Source organism: Bombus bifarius, unplaced genomic scaffold (assembly GCF_011952205.1).
Source record: "Bombus bifarius isolate JDL3187 unplaced genomic scaffold, Bbif_JDL3187 scf7180000008162, whole genome shotgun sequence".
NCBI classification, from domain to species: Eukaryota; Metazoa; Arthropoda; class Insecta; order Hymenoptera; family Apidae; genus Bombus; species Bombus bifarius.
The window spans coordinates 457,560-475,492 of NW_022884484.1; the positions used below are offsets into that span (position 1 = coordinate 457,560).

Genomic DNA, 17,933 nt, shown 5'->3' on the forward strand with positions numbered 1-17,933 from the left:
AGTGCAATAGAATAGAGTGAAAAAGAGGGGAGGTAGACATATAAGAAGAGAAATAGACATAAGAAATGTAAAACCGAAAGTTCGTGCAAAGCCGAAAGGTATTTAGCTATATTTAGGGTCGTGTAAAAGTGCATTTAGCTCGATATCCATGGAACGTTCGTCGAGATCCCCTAAACGTAATAACACTGGCATATTCTTATGAACCATGATACCGATGTTTCTCATCCGATCCGAGAACACCGGTATTCCTATCATTGGAACTCCATAGTGGATAGCTTGCCGAGTTCCCATAAGTCCACCATGCGTTATGAACACTCGTGTATTTCTGTGTGGTTCGAGAAATTCGATAATACTTTGTCACATTTCGTATGAAACAGCAGACATTAAATCCGTTGAGATTTACTCACCGAGTACTGACATCTGAAGAATCCAAGATCGTATCATCGCGTTATCTGGCAGACCAGGAGGCAATTTTGTCGCGTTGGTAACCCTCATTGGGACTCTTATCGATGAAATTTTCGCGAACGACGCGCACAAGCCCAGCAACGTGTTCAATGGCAAGGTTTCGATGTTCAGCAACGAACCTAGCGCGAAGTACACTAATCCGTGGCTGGCTGTTTCCAATCAACCGTTCATTTCCTAAATTGGAACACGAAGAACTAAAGGAGATACGATTTGTTGTACGTTACAAGCCCGCGAAACTTACTTCTGATTTATATCGGTTCATAGATTTTTCCTACGATAGTCGACATAACACGAGCGAAATGAAAAAGTTCCTTCAACGATACGAAAGAGAGTAAGATTCTGAATATTATTGTCACGATCGTACGTCAAGTTGGCCGGTCATAAATTCGAGAACCAAATTCCAGTTGTTTATAAATAATTTATATTCGCCCATGCGTTCTTGTCTGTGGCAATTACTTTTTAATTTCAAATATTCTTTCGCGAACAAAATTAACGAAATCTTCCGACGGCGATGATTTACGAGCCGGTGAGATTGGAATTTTCATAGAACGAATCGCAATATATGGGACGTTTAAATGACAAACTAGAAAGTGAAGGAAATAACAGAAAGAGATAAAAATACAACAATAGGAGTTATCAGTCTCTGTATGAACCTACCAGAGACGACGTGCATTCGTCGCCTTGAATATGTAATCCTCCAACTTCGATCACCGCCGGGGCAAGAGACCTAATCCCGTGAAAAGAATAGTGCGAGTTCACCAAAGCCAGGGACACGTTCCCTTCCAATTGTCTGACATCTGGCAAATCCGCAGCCAAATATTTCCGCATTGTTTCAGTCTGATCGGACGTATAATGGTGAAAAACCAGCGTTTCTTTGAAGTTAACGAACAGGTTGCGAACTCGATCGAAAAATGTGTCGAGAAACGCGTTCTCCACTACGGCTCCGGAAAAGAAGGCGAAATTGAATGGTCTGCCCATAAAATCGTCGACGTAAGGCGCCTGCAAGAAGCTTATAACGATGGCCACCTGTGTTTCCAGAAGTTGACCGAGACCTAAGTGACAGAAGTAGGCGGCCTAAAATACTGCGGACGAATGGATACTCTTAGCGATGAAATTTCAACTTCTTGATGGTAAAATAGGAGATTCACAAAGGATATAACCTAACAAACACGAAGATGGTACTCCACTGGGGGTAGCCACCCACATATTATATTATTATATCACTAAGCTATAATATTTTACCAAATGTCCTACTGGACAAATTGTAAAATTTAAATAAATAAATAAAAAAAAAAAAAGGAGATCGAGGAGTAGATCTCGAAGTATATTAACAAATCTAATTAACGCATGCCGTTCGATCGCGGCTACTCAACAGACGTTAGAAAAATATTGGAAATCGAAAACGATACTGGTGAAATCGTGAACTCGAGGGAAACATTAACAACGTAATTGCATTTGCCGAAAAAATTGAAGCGTATGCCCAACTATGGAAGTGGAGATACTAAACATGTACATGTATATAATTTTGTAACGATGTATGGTTTCTTATTATATGTATCATGTAAAACTATAGATAAGCATACAGATAGAAAAATTGACCAGTCTTTATTTATGCTACAACATAGATAAATGTAACTGTGCCAAGTCGCTTATGACTTTGATGGTCGATGCGATTATAAGTGTTAAATAAAAAAGAAAAGAAAGAAAGGAAGATTCTAATTAATGTGATATCAAAAAAAAAAAAATAATACATATTTCACAATTAATTACTACTTGTTATATTAGTGTGGCGGATCGGTATCAACAGGACGTCGACAGGTCGAGGCATCAACGCGGAGCAACACCTCCCGGGCGATCCGCTGGTACCAACCGCCAACACTAGAGGGCTACGACGACAACGAGTCTGTCTAACTCGCTAGCGGTCGAATATACGAGCGATTGATACAAATACCGCACTTAGCGAGACTCTCTCTACGTCTAAAGCAGGGACTACCGGGCATAGCCTTACTGACGAGTCCACCGGCAGTCCCGGGACGAAACGCAAACTCTCTTTTCATCCGCCGCATTAGTATGATATAGATGCTAATATTATAAAAATATATTTGAATGGTATCCAACAATTATACAGGGTGGTTGGTAACTGGTGGTACAAGCGGAAAGGGGGTGATTCTACGCGAAAAAAGAAGTCGAAAATATTGGAATAAAAATTTAAAAATTTAAAAATTTAAAAATTTAAAATTTTAAAAAATAACGTCAATCGAGACAACGATCTACAGTGAGATCCGTTATAACGAGACGCGATAAAGTGCACGCGTACCGAGCGAAAATTCAAAGTCGATTTTCTCGAAAACAAAGCCTCGAACGAAAAATTTTCATTCTATATTTTCGACTTCTTTTTTCGCGTAGAATCACCCCCTTTCCTCTTGTACCACCAGTTACCAACCACCCTGTATATTTAACACTGGACCTAGCAAAATGACTGTATCACAATTTTTCATGGAAATTTTATAGATTTAAAACAACACGTTTTTGAGAATTTGAATAATTTTTTGATAAAGTATATGGATAATACAAATATTTCAGTTTTATGCTTCAGTCATAACGTTAAACATTTATCTTGTTTACGTTTAATTACCTCAGTGATTATGAGATCGTATGGTGGGTCTTTGGGTGGATTTTTAACGAAATTTTGCATCTTTTCGTGGCATAATAATTCACAGAAATCTCTACCATATTTTGTTGCAGTGTAATACGTTATCGCTGTTGGTTTTAGCGTGTTGTACGCTGAAGCTACATCTTCTCTCGTTCCGTTTAAATCGATAATATCCGTGTAATTAGCGATCGGGACTTTCGTTGGGAAGTGGCTGATCATATCGATTTTGTGCCCTTTCTTTGCAAGTCTTTGCACAGAGCATGGAACATTCTGAAGTGACTTTTTCCATCGAACAGGAAGAGACAGAGAATTCTGTAAGCGTCGTTTACGCGAATAAAAAGAGCCACCAACAGTAGGAACAGTATTTTCTGGCATTTCATTTCCTTTTCTTTCTCTTTTCCAGATATCTGCAAAAGATATTCAACTGCCTTCTAAGCGTTTTCCAATAAAATTAAATTTATCTGTATTAAATTTCAATCAAATATCAATAGAATATGGAAAATGTAATAATTTAAACATATGAAAACTCGGAATCGAAAAGTTTGAAAATTTGAAAACCTGAAAACTCGAGAGTGTAGAAAATTTGCAAATCAGAAGCTTCGAAAGTTTGGAAATTTGAAACATTCGAAACATTTTCTACGGTATCTTAACCCAGCACCAATTGTTTTATGTTATTAGCAACATAATTGTCTATTTTCATTGTCCAATTGTTTCGATTCAAGATACAGTTGTAACTCGCTGTTCAAGTATCTCACAAATGGCCAATTTTCCAACTAATCTACTCAGCTACGTCTCGAATAAAAAAATTATCCAGCACTGAAAGATTTTACCATCAATTATGCGCTGAATGAACACCAAATGTATTAATATTTCAGGATGAACCATGGATTGCGCGAACGTCTGTCAAGGGAATTTGTAAAAGGCTGACTGTGTCTTTTACGTAGCTCTTTTGTCATAATTATTGTAGAGTCTGGAGGAAGGGACAGTCACATGATCATGCAATTAAAATATTATCTTGAAGAAAACAACGTGTAGACTTTATTCTTACGTTTCTGTTCATTTTTACCTGTAATTATATAGTTTGCGTGGTTTACTTACAATTTCATACTTCGCCGGTAAAAACGAAGAAAGTACAAAGAGGGAAATTCTATAGAGGATAAATTGTATACAAACGACGAAAATTTAGATAGTAGGAGTATATTTAGAAAACTTATCTGGCATTTCATTTCCTTATGTTTACTCTGTTTCTGTATTTATCATTGATAAACATAGTCATAGCGAAAACAAGGTTTTTAAATACTCCAAGCTCTTCAATTTTCTAATGTTATAATTTTCCAAGCTCTTCAATTTTCGAACGTTCGATCTGTCAAATTTTCCAATATCAAAATTTTCAAATTTCTGACCACCTGATTTCTCGAATTCGCAAACGTCTGCCTCTACAAATTCTCCAATACTAGAGTCTGCAAATTTTTGACTCTCGTATCCTCTGAATCTCCAAATTCTCAAACTCCGTGATCACGGTACATTTCAAAAAATAATTCCATTATCTCAGTTCCATTATTCATAACGAAGAAGCAATCCATCGTAAGTATTCCCATTAATCGTGCTATAAAATTCTGTCTCTCGCAAACAAATTCGTTAATTACAGAGACACTGGCCATTTGAATAGGCATTTCCCTGCTTTCTGTCTCGAATATATTTCTCAAAAGAACAATCGACGTTGCGTCCGAATTATTTATCGTCAAGTTTGCTGTCTTAATTTTCCGCATCGCGTGCTCCGTGAACGGTCATTATTAATGGTTCGTTGAGCCGAATGATGAAAAATATCGTAACTCTACAGAACTACCAAAATTTCATGGTATTTTTATTTCTTTTTCGACTATTTACAAAAGTGAAATTGTTTCCGGATGAAAGCAATTTTCTTAATGTCGTGTAACTTTCAAAGAAACTACCCCCTGCTACCGCCAGTTTTAGCTGGTCGGTTAGGAAAATGTCGCAAGTTGCAGTTCCATTTTACGCAGGCTAAAGCGTACAATGATACCGGATGAATAAGGTTTAGTGTCTGGCATGGGAACTCGGTAAACTGCTTGAGAACTTGTCAAATGTTTACGTAATTTTAATACGATTAAACGTGGCCCTGTCCATGTTTAATTATACTTGATCAAACTTCCAACGGCTCGTTTAATCGAGTTATAAGTGGCTTCATCGTTAAGTTCCTCTAGCCCGGCTCTTCGTTGCTGTTCTCAATTGCACGCGTAACGCGTCCTGTATTGTCGTAGATTCCTTTTCGACGTTTCTTTAATTGTCAGAAATGTTGTGTTCTTGGCTTTACAGTGTATCGATTTAACATTTATCGTCACCTCGCGATGAAATTTGCATCAAAGGTATTTATATATTGGGTTGTCCGAAAAGCTCCTTTCGTTTCATAAGTGAAATAATAGATGCACAACATTTTTTATTATTTTTTTTTCTTTTACATCTCTTTTACCTATCTAAGCCTAATATCCATTTCGCATATCTCCTTTTTACTCTATCCAGTCTTTCTTCCATGTTCCAGTCCCATACTTCTGCTCCAAACATCTTCATTCTCCTTTTGTAGTCCTGTTTGAATATTCTTTTTCCCACGTTCCATGTTTTCTTCATTGCTATGGTTGCTCTCTTTTTCCTGTCTTGTATGTGCTTCTCATCACTTCTGTTTTTCTGTAGTACATACCCTAGGTATCTTATCTCGTCCACTTTTTCTAATTCTTGTTCTCCCCATTTCAATTTTCTTTGTGTCTTTTTGTTCCTTCTTCTTTCAAATCTCTTTTACCGATTTTGCTACTTATATATCTACCTCCCCTCTTATTCACTCTATTATATTGCACTGCCTTAATTATTCCATCTCTAAAAACTAAAAACTAATACTTAAAAACTATTGCAACTTTCTCTATTATTGCCTTTAGGTCTGTCAGTCCTTCTCCAGTCTCATTTAGCGTTTTTCCTATGTCCTTTGGTCCTCCCGTTATTTTACATTCTTCTATTACGTGTCTCAGGTCTGCTTCTTTCCTTCTACATAGTCTGCATCTTTTTTCTCCCTCTTCTTTCCAGTATTCCCTTGCTTTGGTCTCGTTTCCACATCTGAATCTTGCCGGTATTCTTCTGTCCTTCCACTTCATCCTCCCTTCTAAGTACTTTGGTAATTTTTCTTTGGCTATGTTTCTGTAATGTATGTTATATTTGGATTCTCTTATCCTTGTCCCCCTCTCTTCTGCTTCTCTCTTTCTTCTTTCTTCTATAATTTGGTCTGCTGTCACCCTTTCTTGCTCTTCTCTTGCTTCCATCAGTGTCCCTTCGTTTCTCACCTCTTCTAGTCCCTTCTTCCTCTTTCTTGCACTTTTCCCTTCTTGACAATTTCCCCAGTTTCTCTCTCTTTCCTTTATGCACTGCTTTACTAGTTCCTTTTTTGATTCTATGGCTTTCCCTTCATACCTTGCTGCTCTTCTTAATGATTTTTCTTTGATTTCTGTTAGCTTGCATTCTTCTATCAATCACAACACACAACTTTTATTTTATATTATTTTATGAATTTATGTATGATCCATTTTGTAGTAATAGAATAAAGAGGATCAAACATAATTCAATAAAATAACATAAAACAAAAAATGTTGTGCATCTACGACTTCCTTATAAAACGAAAGGAAGTTTTCGGACAATCTAATAGATATTGGCACAGTGTAACAGAACGAAGTTGAATAAAATTGTCTAGGAATTTATATCAACGATGTTCAAGTATATTTCTAGTGTATTTCTAAAGGACGTTTATAGATGAAATATAAATTATTTGACTTCGATTTAAATCCGGAACATTTCATTGCTATTATTTGTAACACCAGAGTACGATTTACGTGAATTCGCGGTCGTTTCATGAAAATTTCGCATCGACTAATTTGGCCGCGCGGAGCGCGCGTCCTTTTCAAGAGAAGCTTTTCGTCCTTTCGCTATTTCGTTTTTAGTGCTTCTCAGTTTAATCGTTTCCTCTGCTAAATAAATAAATAAAAAATATTAGCCGATTACATGGAAAAGGCAAAAGCTCGTTGCATCTCTCAGAGGGAATTTGTTAAGAAAATTATCTAACGACACGCTTCTTTGAAAGTACACCTCGCAAAAGAACGCGTAATCTCCTATCCTGTTAAGGCTTTTGCCGATATTCTTCGTCCCGTTTCTCAGTTCAACTTTTTCTCTGTTCGAGCGGCCCTTTTATGGAAGCTTGTTAATACGATATTTAATAAAACTATTAATAAATAAATTGCGAATGTGAAACACGCAAATAAGAAGACGAAAACATCGAGTAGATGCAACTTCCACCAAGGTAATTTCACAGCGGCTGATCTTAAGCTATCTGGCCCATTTCTCAGCACGTATTCGATCCAATATACAGCTGTGTCTAACGGGGACATCGGACGATCTCTGAACATCTTCGACAATGTCTTTGCAGATTCTCTGAAACAATAATGAACAGTATCAGACAGTGATCGTTTCCTGTTCTACCATTTTTCTTTTTTTTTTTTTTTTTAGAATTTATGTGGGATAGTGTGACGCCAGGGAAGGACGTGGCGTGAGGGATAATTGTTTATTAGCGTTGTCAGGACATGTTAATGTTGTCAAGGAGTGTTGTGAGCGTTACCAAGGTATGTAAGGAAACAATGAGCATGGAAAATGCTGTCAGAGTTGAATTTATCGTGGTCGTGTGAAGTTCGCCTTGTCGTTGTGTCGTAGAATTAGTGAGACGAATACGCGAAACGCGGTATTATATCCGATTTCGTGTGAGTGCAACGATATTGTATTTATCATACTGTTTTCTATAAATTTATAATATAACATTCCTACATTTCTATTGTATGTTTCAAATTTAAAGGACTGTATATTTGACTTTCCATATGAAATATATCAAATAACGAGAAAAATAATGAGATATATTAAAATAACAGTAAGTTTTATAAAAAATTATATTAAATTTACATAGATAGATAAGATTATTATCCGAATACGGAAATTTCTCGATGGATTATTATTCATTACGTTATACAAATTTTTCATTTCAAAGTACTTCGCTTTTTTTTATCATGTTGAAATCATCATGAGATGATACGACTAATCTTACGGATCGAAACGAAACTTAAAAACTTAAACGAAGGATTCGACCGAAATATTTTTGTTTATATCGTTTTAATAACAGTGTCAGCAGCGCGATTTGATACGATCAGATAAAAAGTTAGGAAATATCTTGTCAATGTCGTTAGACTTCTCGAAATATCTGTCATATTAATTGTAGAGGAGATATCGTATAAGAAACTTTACCTGTATCGGCGATCGTGCAAAACTGCGTTCAACGCAGCGTCCATGGAATGTTCGGTAATGTCATCGATGTCCACTAGAACTGCCACGTTCTTTTCAACCAAAACGTTGATGTTTTTAATTTGGTCACCGAATACCGGTATTCCTATCATAGGAACTCCGTAATAGCTAGCTTCCTGGGTTCCCATAAGGCCGCCGTGAGTTACGAATACTCGCGTATTTGGATGTTCTGCGAGAAATACGTTCGATAATCCTTTAATCTGATCTGATTTGATTGTAAGTACGTCTGAGAATCGTTATGATCTCAGAACCTCGTTTTACGACTCTAGCTTTAACAAAGTTTCCTTGCAATTCGTGCATTTCTTAATCAATTTTCAGTATATTAACAATACACATTAACGAAAAATCGAACAGGTTTCATACAATCGATCCACGCAAATATCTCCTACGCTATACAAATTACGCGAAATATATTCCAAATATATTACACGAAACAAATGTTTCAAGTAAAACTAATTTACCAAATGTCCAACTGGACAAATTGTAAAGTACAAATTAAATAATAATAATAATTAAAAAAAGTGAAACTTACCCTGTTTCGAGGGTTACGTTTTGCGATGGTCACGAATTTTACTTAGACGGACGTGCCTTCGAGGTTTCAAGGTATCCTTTATTTTTTTTTTTTTTTTAATGGAACTATAAATCCCTTTTGTACCTTTTAATGCACCTTTTAATTCTCCATAAAAAAGCATCAAGGTAAGAAGATTGATAACGCTGCGCTTTTGCGTTCACGTTTTCCTGGTTCTCCATACGTTCGATTTAACGAACACTGAATTATCTTTCAGATACAAGTACCATGACACTGTTTTGTAGAAAATTGAAAACTACATGGAATGGCATACAAAAAGCAAATCGTAGTTCCGTTAAAAATCGGAAAGACACGTTGAAATCTCGAAAGTATCTCTGCTTAGAAAAATTTGGCGATCCTCGTAAGACGGTCCCTTTGAAACAAAACAATCAACGAATGAAAAATTTCAACGCACAGTTTCAAAGGTATTTGCGTGAATTGATTTAGACGAGACTGCCTGTACAAACTCGTAAATGGCAGTTTGAGAGTACTTTTTGGAAGGATATGTTTCGCTTACTCAACACCGCAACCTGAGGAATCCAAGGCAACGTCAGCACGTTATTGGGTAAACCAGGTGGTAACTTCGTTGCGTTGGCGCTCTTCAACAAAACCTTTACCGGTGAAATTTTCGCTAACGACGAGTAAATTTGCAATATCGTCTCCGTTGGCAACGTTTCGATGTTCATTAGCGAGCCCAATGAGAAATATACCACACCGTGGCTTGCCATGTCTAGCCATTCCTTGAGTTTCTAGATCAAGAAGACACCAATTCGACGTTATTGTTATCGTATCGTTTCGTTAAATTTGATTTGGCAAACGTTTAACACGTTGCCTGTCGAACGTTGCTTCTACTTTCCTTCCTCCAGATGTTATTGGGGTGCCATTAGATGGTAATGACAAAATCCGCAATCGCTTAGTTGCCAATCCGATAACATGCAAAACGATAGTTCTTAAAAATATATTCTGCAACTTTGTCGATTAAATTAGAAGAAAGCTGAATATCATGCTACTTCGTACGAAGGATGAACGTTCTTCGTGCGCTATGTAGTTGTCAGAATGATTTATGGTATTTCGTTAATGGGAAAGTTATCTACAATGTAACTTTACGATATATATAATATATCACGTACAAAATTTCTTATTATTGATGCCTAATTGCCACAAGTATTGGCCATAGAATTGTGGCGGCACTCGACAAAAAATATCGCCACTCGACACCAACTTCTACCGGACGACGGTAGCGCAGTGGATGCGCCTTAGGTTACGAACGTTCGGAACCCGGGTTCGAATCTCGGCGCCCGTGTTCCCGATTTTTCTTTCATGGCACATAAATGAGAAGAAAGCAGTGTAGCTTATAGCGACGTCTACATCAGCAGCAGCACTATCGCGACGATTACTATTACACCTCAGAATTATAAAAAGACAATAGAAGACCATTCATTTCCATTATCGATTCAATAAGGTTTCAATTACAAACAATTACAAATTCAAATTCGAAAATTCGATTACAAATTCAAATCTCCAATTACAAATCACGATTAGAAGATTCCTCGTTTGTAAAGATCGCTTCGCTCGCGTTCAAAATTGGAAAATATCTTGCGAAAAGCGTAACGTAAGAATAACGCGAGTAATTTGCTTCAAAGGTTCGGAATGAATACGAGATAGCAATACGTGCAGGATGGAGAAAAAAATCAAACTTTCAAGAACTGCAGTGCAGCAGCGAAAGAGATCGACGGGAAGCTAAAATAAGTCTTTTAGGAAAGAAATTTCATAAAGTTGCAGCGGAAGATTTTAAGGAATTATTTAAAGGAATTCGAAGAAAACTAAGGTCACAGAGGCATCTCGAAAGTAAGTTTACACGGAATACTGCGAAGAAAAGTTCGAAAAAATCCTCAGAAAGTTTCGAAACCTTCGAGGAATGCTGGAAGAAGATTACAGGAAACTTTTCAAGACATTACCGGGCTTAATTTCGACTTGTCCGCTTCGACGTGTAATCCACCAACTTCGATGACCGCCGGTGTGACTGGTCTGATCCCGTAATAACTATAGTGCGAGTTCACTATAGCCAACGACACAGTTTTCTCCAATTCTCTGACGTCGGGTATATTAGGTAAACCCAGGTATTTCTTCATCATATCGGTTTGTTCGGCTGTGTAGTGATGAAATATCAATGTATTCTTGTAGTTGGTCAAGAAATTCCACAGGCGATCGAAGAACGTGTCCACTACGGCATTATCGTTGTGGAAACCGGAGAAGAAGGCGTAACTCGTAGGATTCCCCATAATATCGTCGATGAATGACATTTGCATGGACGACAAGACGATGGCCACTGGCGCTTTCAGAAGTTGGCCGAATCCTATGTAGCACGGCGAGCCAAAATACTGGAAGAAACATTAATCTTCTTAGAGTTGCAAACTCTATCTCGTCCGATCTGTCAGACTTTATGTATCTGTTCGTTTTACAATTTGAATTAATTTATTTAATTACACGGTTGAAGTAAAGTGTCATTAACGCTTTCGCTGTTGTTAAATACGCGATTACCGTGTCGATTTCGTAAAATTCAGCAACGAAAGCGTTAGACTTAGTTTCATAGAGAGAAAAGATATTTGACGAATGAATAGAAAAATACTCGTATTCGCTACAACGCGTATTATCTTTATTTTGTTACCGTCAAGCCTTTTATCGCTTTTTATCGTTTATGTCTTATAAAACGTTTCAATCTACGAAAGTTTGTGCTATTTATGTTTTAAACGCGTTGTTTCGCGGAGAGAGACAGGATAGATGGAAATTCGGATTCGTTACTCTTGATCTTAAATATATTCACCTCTACGATAATCAGGTCATAAGGTGGATCATTGGGTGGATTTTTGATGAATTTCTGCATTTTTTCCTGTTTCATTAGATCACACAGATTATTACCAAAATCTGTGGCTACGAAATAAGTAACTGATCGCTGTATATATTTTCCATAATCCGTGGTTATGCCGTTCACCACGGTTTTTAGGGTTCCATTTAAGTCAACGACGTCCGTGTAATTAGCCAATGGAGTTTTCAATGGGAAATGGCTAATTACGTCGACCTGATGCCCTCTTTTTACTAATTCCTTGCACAGGACATCGAACATCCTGAAATGGCTCTTGCCATTGTATGGGAAGATGCCCAAAATTCTGGAGGCATCGTTCGCGTGTATGAACAGAGCCAGTAGCACGCAGAACAATGCCTTCTGGTGTTTCATGTTCGTGCCGTTTTCTGTTGATACCTGTAAAATTATCTTCTTTAAAATAATGAAATTATACTTTTTCGAGATAGTAACGTTGAATTATTTTATACGTCGATAATACGAACTTTTGGAAATTCAAAAATTCTGGAATTCGAAAGTTTCGAAAGCTTCGAAAGTTAAATTTGAGAGTTGGACAAATAACATTCCTTCCTTTTTTTTTTTGATAAAAGTGGCACTACTCGAACGGATGAAATTACATAAAACAGCGATATTTTCATTTACACATGGAGATTTCGTAGTAATTGTGCCGCTTACAATTATTCAGCAGTTCGTTTTATCTCCGTTTATCGTTCGAGATATTTTCAAATTATCAAAACTGTAAGTGAAAGGTTACAGTCGTATTGTATTCGTATCATCAATGAACTAACAGAAGTTTAGTAGGAAGTTTAAAAAGAAATTTATTTGCCAGAAAGTAATATTGTAAAATTGAAGTTTATTCCACTTATATAGTCGCCAGTTTAATAGATTAAGTTAATAAAAGCTTAGCTTGAGGCAGTATAAATATGTTTTCGTTGATTAGTATAATTTCGTAACACGCTTCATAAAAGATATCGAATTTGTACTTCAGTCGGTCGTCAGAACTACCAAATATAAAGTAGAAATAGTGGCAAAATAAATCATAGAAATCCTTCGTAATCCGTAAGCGAAACGATGAAAATATTATCTATCTATCTAGTGAGCTAATAGAAAGTAAACGCTTTCAGCCACATTAAAATTCATATACATGACTAAAGATAGACTTCAAATTTGTTATATCTTCGTCGCATCGTTTCACATCTTAAAAGAAAAGAAGAAAAAAAAAAAAGAGTTAAAATTCACAGAAACTCACCAAAGTTTACTAAAAAGTTCTCAACTTCAACTAAAAGGTAGCTCTTATAGTAATATTTCACTCGAGTACTATATATATCAGTGCTTGTGTTTGAGGTAAAATTTACAACGTAACCAAGAAACCAAAGGTTCCGAAAGCTTGTGTCTTTCGTCGACGTTGATCTGCGACTGTTAACGTTAAGTACTTTGCTACATCTATCGTTTGCCTTATCGTCGCGTGTGTTAACACATATTTCTCTGTATTGTACGTATACATTATACGTTCGTATTATATGTGTTTTAACTAAATTGACATATAGCAGTGCATTACAGATAAGTATTTATATCGTGCAGGTCTTTACTGTCAATTAACATAGGATAATCACATATATTTACAAGGTAAATAAATAAGAGAAAATAGGGAAGTTCGAAGTATACAAGAGGTCGATCTCAAGAAGATTCGGACAGCCTACAATTTTCATTTTTAAGCTCTATAGTTTCAGTAAATATACGAGCATGAACAAGAATGTATTACGTTACGCTACGATATAAATAACAGTATAGAAAAAACATCTTCGATAATTGTTCGTTGTTGTCTAAATATTAATCATCCATCGGCATTACGGAGGTGCCGAGTGTCCAATTTCTCCGAAACGAAGGTACCAGATCCCGTGGTTCCCGCGTCTAAAAATTTTTACCTCGCTCGATTCAGTTCTAAATACCAGGAGTAAGACAAGCAGTGTTCTTCAGCGACCCATATTTTCATTCACGTCGTTCTTCTGCTAAGTGTTTTTTACGTGCATAATTTTTTTATTTTAGTATACGTAGCAATTCTTAATCCTAATATACTTAATAATAATAGCATAGTATATACGTAGGTTAGTAAGTGTGAAATATGGAGCTTTTTTTTCTCGGAGTGTCGTATCATTTTCCAATAATAAATAATCCACTGGAAAATCTCATAAATATAGGTCAAAGAACAATTACACTTTCTTAAGCGCCGACGAATTTCTTCGTATTTCTTCGAAACATGATAATTCTATGGGCGAAATCCTACGACAACTTTTTGTAATATTTGTTTCACACGAAACAGCGTACCTTCGTGCAAATTGCCATTTTATTGGAAAAATGTTTTGACATTTGGCTAGAGTATCACCTATATAGCAAGTTATAACGAGTAGCTTGGAATTCTTTTAGATTTTTCTAAAGCCCGAAACAATAAGAAATCAGGTCAAGGACGGGAAACTCATAACATCGACCGCGTTAGTAAAAATCTATATTGCCGACGGAGGGTTTGAAAAAAAGAAGAAACGAGAAAGAGTGAATTTTTATATCAACAACGACTCCAACAACGTTCAGAGAAATCTCTCATGGAGTTAGGTGGTGGAGTGCGTAAATAAATACAAGCGACGACGAGTATACGCGTCAAACGCACCGTAACGAAGTTCTTGTTTGACGTGTATGCTCGTCAAACGATGTTTACTTGTTAAACATTTCTCTTCCATAAACAAAATAAAACAACGAATTACAAGAACGATGAGAAAAACACAAAAATTTTACATGATCTTAACAAAAACCTTGCTGACCGTAACTCCAAATTATTTCCGGTAATTACAATTGTTTACTGCAAATGAGATTCGTTGGTTCGCAAAAATATCGTAAATAGTATAATTTTCGACCGGGTGATAATCTTGCAAATTACAATAGATAATTCTATACTTTTTTGACCAAGTATGAATCTATAAACCGTTTTTTCCAAAACCGACTTTTCGAAAAAAGTAAGCTTTGAAAAGAAAAAATTAATTTTGACAAAAATTGCAGATTCTCAACTTCGCAGACGTTTTGTGCTCTTACAGTAGCAGCCACAGAGCTGCTATCGAGACGAATATTTAAATATGTTTAAATAATGATCAAAGTGAAACGAGTGTCCAAGGACACGCCACCTTTTTGCTTACGTTTTTCAATTTATTTGCAATAAACGGTCTAGAAGAGGATCTAACAATAGCCAGCAGCAGGACAGATACTTCTACTATGAGAAGCATCGGGAAAAATTAGAAAATCATGTTTCGTATCAAACATAAAAGGGAACAAACAGCGACGATAATGGTACTCAATGTCGGAGGTTGCCTGCCGCTCGGTGTAACAAAACCGCTTGAATACCATCGTTGCCGAGTATTGTACAATAAAAGCACAAAACATCTCCAAAGTTGAAAATTTCCAATTTTTTTCAAGATTGATTTGCTCGAAAACTACGCCCTATAGAAACAAACTGAGAACAAACGTTCGCAGCTTCGTGTTCAGTTTCCAAAAGTTTACAAGAGTTATGTATTAAAGATCGTAAAATTGAAAAAAAAAACAAAAAGGAAGAGGAATCAAAATTTGTTGAACAGAGTAATCAATAGCAAAACTGCTGCCGCCAGAGCGTTCTTTCATGTGCCCGTTTTAAACGTGTGATACACATTCATCGAATCCTCCCTCGGAGAAGAAACATATTTTTCACTGCAAAGTATGTAGAAATATTCTTCTTCTTTTCTTCGTCGCTTTCCTCTAAATTTTTCAAATCTTTCGCAACTGTTCTTCTTCTCTTAGCCTTTGGTTTGTCTCTACTGGTTGATTTTCTCTGTTTTTAGCTTGCTTTAGCGCTCGTTCTGCTTTCTCTTTTTTTAATTTTCGTTTGATGGGCGATCCGTTTAACACGTCCGAGTGTTCCTTTCTTTTCGATGCTCTTTTGGTTTCTATCTGGGTAATATTCGCTGTATCTTTCAGCGAAACAATTTTATCTCGTTCATTTTTGACCGAAACAGAATTATATGGACTTACTGTCTATCATAATGTCTCGTACAAGCTGGCTGTTGGATTTATTTAAACTTCCAGCGACTGCTGAATCGAAAGGCATCCAAAATCACCTTTCCAAAGCTTTGTCACTCTTTACTGAAAGTAAAATAGTCGTTCTTTTTCAATGTTATTTTCTGAAATTTGCGCAATATCGAATTTACATTTTTTTCGTAAATATCTCGATTCTACAAAGAAACAAAAAAAAAAAGCTATTTTCAACCTTGAATATCTCGCAACACGATTTTGGCGGTTACGCCAGTGTTGCAGATAGAATTTCTAGAATGTTTTCAACTGTTTCTTTATTACAGAAAATTATGTAGCCGTTTTGTCATAATTATCGGATAATTTATCGTATCGGTTACAATTTTTGCTCGCTCGTATTAGCAAGTAAGAATAAACTATGAATCATAATATGGAACATTGTAATCGGCAACCTTGTGCTGTAATTACTGTCAACTATATGTATTATGAATTATACTATGCAAATATTAGGTGAAGTAAAAAGTTCTGAGCGCTTTTTCGCTTTATTTCGACGATGAAATTAACATAGTCAAGATTATTCGATTTAGATTAAATATGCGCCGTTTTGTTCGATTACTTTTGTCCATTTTGAAGGCAATTTCATAATTCCGCGGTTGAAGAAGTCCTCGTCCCTATTGGTAAAAAACTTGACCAGCTCATTTTCACAAGCCTCTCTTGAGGCCAGTTTTGTACCATCAAGAAAATTTTGCAAAAACTTAAAAAGGTGATAATCGCTTGGTGCCAGGTCTGGACTGTACGGCGGATGCGATAGAACCTCCCAGCCAAGCTCTCGGAGCTTCTGACGCGTCGTTAAAGATGTGTGCGGCCTGGCGTTGTCTTGATGGAACACAACACCTTTCCTATTGGCCAATTCTGGCCGCTTCTGGTCGATCGCCTGCTTCAGTCTGGTCAGTTGTTGACAATAGAGGTCCGAATTAAGTGTTTGCCCCGATGGGAGCAGCTCATAATGGATGATTCCCTTCCAATCCCACCAAACACACAATAAAACCTTCTTGGCCGTTAATCCACGCTTGGCGATCGTTTGGGCCGGCCCACCGCGATTGGACCACGATCTTTTTCGGCTGTTGTTCTCGTATGTGACCCATTTTTCATCGCCAGTCACCATCCGCTTCAAAAATGGGTCGATTTCGTTACGTCTCAACAAAGAATCGCAGGCATCAATTCGGTCCAAAAGGTTCTTTTGCGTCAATTCATGTGGCACCCATACGTCGAGCTTCTTCTTGAGACCAGCCTTATGCAAATGGTTCCAAACGGTTTTCTGGCTAATCTTCAGTTCCTGGGCAATGGAATAAGTGCTCACATGCCGGTCCGACTCGACGATTTCCATGATTTTATCCACATTTTCGACGATTGGCCTACCAGAGCGTGCCTCATCTTCGACGTCCATATTACCAGAACGGAATCGTTGGAACCACCGCTTTGCTGTTGCATTCGATACTGTACTGGGTCCATAAACAGCACAAATTTTTTTGGCCGCCTGCTCCGCCTTTTCACCTTGGTCGTAGTGGTACTGAAGAATGTATCGAATTTTCTCTTTTTTTATCTCCATTTTCGAACGCTGTAACACACAACTGGCTTCACCGAACACAAAACTGACAAAGAACCTTTTTGATGCGTAATATCACCTTGAAATCGGTGTATACTATGACTCGATGCGATGTGCACATCGTGAGATATGGCTCACTAAAGACATCTAGCGAAAAACGCTCAGAACTTTTTACTTAACCTAATATATTGCCGTTTTTATCAGGCAAGTTATCGCTTAAAGTCAAAGAAATATTTATCATCTTGAATAACGCGAAGGTTTTAAAATATTGGCTTGGCAACTAAGTAATTGCGGATTTTGTCAATACCACCTAATGACAAAATCCGCAATCGTTTAGTTG

At 36.9% G+C, this 17,933-nt stretch overlaps 3 protein-coding genes across 9 annotated transcripts in view; 1 reads left to right on the plus strand and 2 right to left on the minus strand.

The window, feature by feature from the left end:
• The window catches only part of LOC117208806 (calcitonin gene-related peptide type 1 receptor-like), a 166,494-nt gene that overhangs the window by 83,908 nt on the left and 64,653 nt on the right, over window positions 1-17,933 (plus strand). The gene's annotated exons all lie outside the window — the stretch shown is intronic.
• LOC117208808 lies at window positions 3,035-3,571 on the minus strand. The gene has a single exon (XM_033450195.1). The coding sequence runs from the start codon at window positions 3,491-3,493 to the stop codon at window positions 3,062-3,064; it is 432 nt and encodes a 143-aa protein (XP_033306086.1). The 5' UTR covers window positions 3,494-3,571; the 3' UTR covers window positions 3,035-3,061.
• Window positions 7,311-13,367, minus strand: LOC117208803 (UDP-glucuronosyltransferase 2C1-like). Of its 2 annotated transcripts, XM_033450183.1 has the most exons (6): window positions 13,193-13,367; window positions 11,908-12,342; window positions 11,042-11,464; window positions 9,601-9,832; window positions 8,459-8,684; window positions 7,324-7,600 (listed from the first exon to the last, which is right to left on the minus strand). In XM_033450183.1, the coding sequence occupies exons 2-6, from the start codon at window positions 12,316-12,318 to the stop codon at window positions 7,324-7,326; spliced, it is 1,569 nt and encodes a 522-aa protein (XP_033306074.1). In that variant the 5' UTR covers window positions 12,319-12,342; window positions 13,193-13,367. The 2 variants fall into 2 exon arrangements, with proteins under 2 accessions (XP_033306073.1, XP_033306074.1); XM_033450182.1 differs by lacking the exon at window positions 13,193-13,367 and having other exon boundaries at window positions 7,311-7,600; window positions 11,908-12,318.